At 39.4% G+C, this 5,332-nt stretch overlaps 1 protein-coding gene across 1 annotated transcript in view; it reads left to right on the top strand.

Moving 5' to 3' along the window:
* Positions 1 to 5,332, top strand: part of LOC101857554 — a gene marked incomplete at its 3' end in the record, with an annotated part of 64,794 nt that overhangs the window by 24,573 nt on the left and 34,889 nt on the right. The window contains 2 exon segments of the mRNA XM_013080574.1: positions 902 to 1,014; positions 3,140 to 3,198. Coding sequence (XP_012936028.1) covers positions 902 to 1,014; positions 3,140 to 3,198 — 172 coding nt within the window.

Raw genomic sequence — 5,332 nt, 5'->3', positions numbered from 1 at the left:
TTATTATTACTAGGTCTACTATTCTTTTAAAATCAATTATTATATATTGAAAATAAGTATCTGAATTAGAAATTATTTCATCAAACGTATCTTATATGGATGTTCTGAATTCTGACTCGAATGTTGTGCGTCTCAAAGGTTGAGAAATCGAGTTCCAAATTGACGGAGCAAGGAGGGGAAAGATCTTTCACCAAATGTTTTTACGTGAAAATCCGTTCACTTTCTGCTAATTTTGCAATGCAAAGGATCTGAATACAAAGAAAAAACATGATAAGTGTAAAAAAAGGAAAGACAAAATTTGGAACAGAAAATGTATTCACTTTTTGCCTCTATTACCTATTGAATGCTAGACTTGTCCTGTCTTGTCTTGTCCTGTCGTGTCTTGTCTTACCTTTCCATATCTTACCTTACCTTATCTTATTTACTTTACTTACCTTATCTTACCTTACTTTACTTACCATATCTCACCTCACCTCACCTTACCTTACCTTACCTTACCTTACATACCTTACTTTACCTTACCTCACCTTACCTTACTTTACCTTACATACCTTAGCTTACCTAACCTTACCTTACCTTACCATACCTTACCTTACCTTATCTTACCTTACCTCACCTCACCTTACCTTACCTTACCTTACCTTACCGTACCTTACCTTACCTTACCTTACCTTACCTTACTTACCATACCTTACCTTACCTTACCTTACTTACAATATTTCACCTTATAGCAACTCACCTCACCTTACCTTACCTTACCTTACCTTACCTTCCTTATCTTACCTTACCTTACCTTACATAGCTTACCTTACCTTACCTTACATATCTTAGCTTACCTTATTTTACCTTTCCTTACCTTACCTTACCTTACCTTATCTTACCTTACCTTCACTGTGTCCAGTCTACTCCAGCGGTGGTGAGAACATGACGTTTGAGATGTACCTGCACAACGTGACCTACAACCGGACCACCATGTCCAGAAACTCAGCCATTTACCGCAGTGTGGAGACAGCGGTGGGTACTGGTTCAAAGCCTCGGGGAGAAAAGGGCAGGGAGGGCTGTCTAGTTGAATCATTCAACTAAAGTTATGGGAGGGCTGGCTATTTGAATCATTCAACTAAAGTTATGGAAGGGCTAGCTAATGGTGTCATGTAAACTAAAGTTATGGAAGGGCTAGCTAATAGTGTCATGTCAACTAAAGTTATAATAAAAATGCTACTTTCTGTCTTGACGCATTTCTTTCACATATGAGAAAGTGATGTCTTTGTGATTGTAGATCTTTTGTTTTCCATGGGCCTGGCTTAGATCATTTGGGAGGCGGGCGGTTTTTACACTGCTTGTCAGAAGCTGTCAGGGCAGAGAGGTAGGATGACAAAATGAGTTACTTCTCGGATTTTAACCTGATGGGAATTACTACTTCAACTTTATAAGTGGAGTTTGTACAATTTGTAAGTGTGAAGTGATAAAACACACAATATACTTGAAAAAAATGACATCAATTGAAACTCTATGAATGTGACCCCAGTGTCGATTTTGGGCCGATATCTCCATTCTTGGATTGTGAGAAGTATTCATTTTGTCAGCACTGCTCCCATTTTTATGTCTTCATTCTGCTTGATTGTTCTATGTCATGTTTCTCTTTACTCATTCAGATATTTCCACTTCTGTTTCCTCTACCTGAAGCTTGACTGATTCAGGCCCGAGATAATTCTTGACTCCAGAAGCAAATAATTTGTGATCGCTTAGTGACGTCAAGGGTGTTTGCACAAAAAGTTTAAAAAAAGAAATATCTAAATTTGAGAAAAACCTTTCTGTGGCATATAGATGTTCAGAATAAAAAATGCCATTCAAAGGCACCAGAATAAACGGTTGAAATATAATTGGTAAGGGAAAAAGAAGAGGGGAAAGTGATGTGAAGAAAGGGAGCAATATACAAGAGCCACTCTGGGGGGCTCTACGTCAAAATACACGAGACAGTCAGTCGCTGTGAGCAGGGCCTCGGGCTGAATCAGTTAAAAGGGCAAGCAATAGCACGGATTCTATGAAATATTCACATTTGTGTTTTGGACATGTGAATGATGATTGTTGGAAATGTCATGCCGCGTCATTGCATTTTGTCTACTGCTCGGATATATATATGTGTGTGTGTGTGTGTGTGTGTGTGTGTGTGTGTGTGTGTGTGTGTGTGTGTGTGTGTGTGTGCTACACCCCTACTTCCTTACTTATCCCTTAATTTAAATGACTTTTGGGGTACCAAGGAAGATCGAGCTACCACTTTTCTCCATCCCTCTCTATTTGTAGCCTTTCGAAGGGCTTCACCCAATTTTAGACCTGTCCATTCTGTTATGTTGTCTTCCTGTCTTCCCAACTTTTTTTCTGTCTGCCTTTCCTTCTCCCTCTTTGGTCAGTGCCGTGTAAGATCATCTTTGCAAATCCTGCTGATCTTGTTTTGTGCCCATACCAATGTGAGGCAGCGTGGTGGAATCAGGCTCTCGTCAAAATAATCAAAGTGAAGAAACTTGCCTTTTTCCACAGGTTTATGTATTTTAAATTATTTTTTTTTTGGCTCAACACCTTTCATGCCCATTTTTGTGTGAATTTTTCTGGAAAAACGTTGATTAAAGGCACACACAAAAATTCAGTTACCACGGACTCTTAAGATGAGGAATTAACTAATCTTTGGCGGTCATTTTCTCATTAATTTTACCTCTGAAAACAGGTGACCCCCACCTCCTTCATTCACAAATATCTCGACTTGTATTCAAGATAAATGGATATTTTTTTCATCCAAATAAAGACAAGTGAACAAGCTTTAAGATGATACCAATAACTGTACATGCCCAAAAATTGACGAGAGCCTGATTCCACCACGCTGCCTCACATATCAGTTTGTGTTTTTTCACTGTGGGGAGAAGATCTTCATAGGGCCAAACGTCATGCATGATTCTGCCCCTCACTTCCTCATTTATAACCTGATCTCTTAAGAAGATGCTCAAAAGTCATACAAAACATCTCACTTCTGCAACGTGTGTATCTTTCTCTCTAACTCTGCTGTAAGGGCCCATGTCTCGCACGCGCTGCATCCTCAAACAGCTAATATCCCTATGTTTTTTTGTGTTTGTTTTGTTGTTTGTTTCAGGCCAGGGATGCTTTGTCCAATTACGGCGGACGTCCGAACAACATCACCTTCCAGCCCCAGTAAGTTGACAGTCGAGAACGTTTTTGATTTTATCTTATGCTGTATTGGGACGGCTCCATGTGGGTCAATTTAAAAGAGCAGCATAACTTTTGGTTTTTCGTCAGGACTCAGAGTTGAGAGGGAGTATAAATTTGTCGCTTTTTTTAAGGACAAGCGCGCTAACCCAGATTTCAGGGGTTTCCAGAAATCTTGACCTACACCATAAGTGGGCAATGCCTTACCTATAGGAGAAGTTTGGTTTCATTGGTGTGTATATTTGTTTGGTTATAGAGAAAACTCCCCTTGTCTTTTAAAGAAACTGAACAAGGAACAAAAACTTTACCTTCGATTTTCCAAAAACAGCATTTTTGGGGATAGCCCCCTTGTGCTTAAAAGCGACCAATTGGATGTGAGCCGGGGACTTCTATTAGATGGCCAAAATCGGAACAGATTTTTGTTTGTGACACTCCGACAATTTCCTAGTTTTTCCTGACAGAAAAGACTCTCATTGAAAGTGTAGATGTATTTATGTTTTGTTTTTAGTTTTTGATGTGTTGCTGCTTTTTTGGGGTTTAGTTTTTAAATTTCAGGGTTTTTTTGTTTTGTTTGGTATGAATTTTATTTGTTGTTTGAATAGGAAATTTCAAGTCTCCTCAGCTCTCTATGTCAGTAACCACTAGCACTGTGTTCTCTCTCTCTCTCTCTCTCTCTCTCTCTCTCTCTCTCTCTCAACTCCGCCCCTCCCCCCCTCCCCAAGTTCTACAGGCCATTCCACCGTACAATGAAAGAATAACTGGCACCTGCATAGCAACCGTGTCCTAGTGGGTAGTTATGTTATTCTGGCTTCCTGAAACCTCTACATTATTTCATAGTTCTGTCAGAGGACACAGCAGTTGCACAACAATAGCCTATACTATCATGTTTGAGTTCAGTCCCAACCGAGGCCATGTTCTGAAAATAGCAACCCCATTTTATGAGAAGGGTCATAATTTTCCTTGTTTGTTTTAGTAGAGGCTTTTTGGCGCTCGCAACTGCATAAGGTCATGTGACCGCCAAGAGATGGATGTCCACAGAGAAGTCCTTACAGGGAAACTGGCTTACTCTGTTCATCTCTATAGCTTCAACAGCACATAGTCTGCTTCGACTGTCAAGGCACCCCGGAAATAACGGGTCACAAGAGTGTGACAAACATACAAAAGAAGTAGAGGGAAATGATGATAGTAAGGATTAGGAAAGAAGAGCAGCAGTTCTCTGTTACAGTTCAGGCAGTTATGAGCATGGCATTGATAAATCAGCCTATTTACAAATGCAATTTTACTGTGCAAAAGAACATGGTTTATGTCCCCCTCCCCTTTGGGAATGGTCCAAAGACACTTCTGTCAGTTACACAGCCACCGGGGGGGTTCATAACTCCCCACGAAAGTAGACATTTTTCTGCCTTAGGATTACAAAGTTCTATCTGACAGTTTTAGCTATTTTTAGTTATTAACGCCCAATGGTCAGAAACCAAACACACTCTCTCTCTCTCTCTTATTTGGAGTGGTTATTAAGATGTTCAAAGAATTGCATTCGACAAAAGCTTGACCACGTTATGAAACTCCAAATTTGAAACTTAAAATTTCTCAAAACTAGGTACTGAGCAGAAACAACTTTGTAATTCAAGGGTAGGGTTTGGTCAAACTTGTCCACAAAGGTGAAAGGGCTTGATAAACATAATTTATCGAACAGTCGAAGAGAAAAAAGAGTTAATCAAAGTTCTACAGTTACACACACGAAAAAGAACAATACATTTTTACATCTTTAATTAGGGCGAGATTAGTAAATTCAAGAATACGTTTTTACGTTTCCTCCCATACCTGCCCCATCACTCAAATCTTGCTCCTGGTAGTGAAGGGGTTAATATGAAGGAAGTTTTATATTCATGTCACTGATACCTCTACTGCCGAAACTCTGTTACAAAACTCTATATTTTTATTATCTTTTTCATTATTCCGGGGGATTTTCAAGTCAGTAATAATAAACTTAATGATAATGATACTACATTCCCTTTTTGGGGTTTATAAGCAACGTTACAACGGTCTTCTTTACGGTGGATGGAGCGGATAGGTCTATCTAGATAACTTCATTGTGTGTGTGTGAGAGAGAGAGAGAGAG

Source organism: Aplysia californica, unplaced genomic scaffold (assembly GCF_000002075.1).
Source record: "Aplysia californica isolate F4 #8 unplaced genomic scaffold, AplCal3.0 scaffold00091, whole genome shotgun sequence".
Lineage (NCBI taxonomy): Eukaryota > Metazoa > Mollusca > Gastropoda > Aplysiida > Aplysiidae > Aplysia > Aplysia californica.
This window is presented reverse-complemented; position numbering and strand designations above follow the sequence as displayed.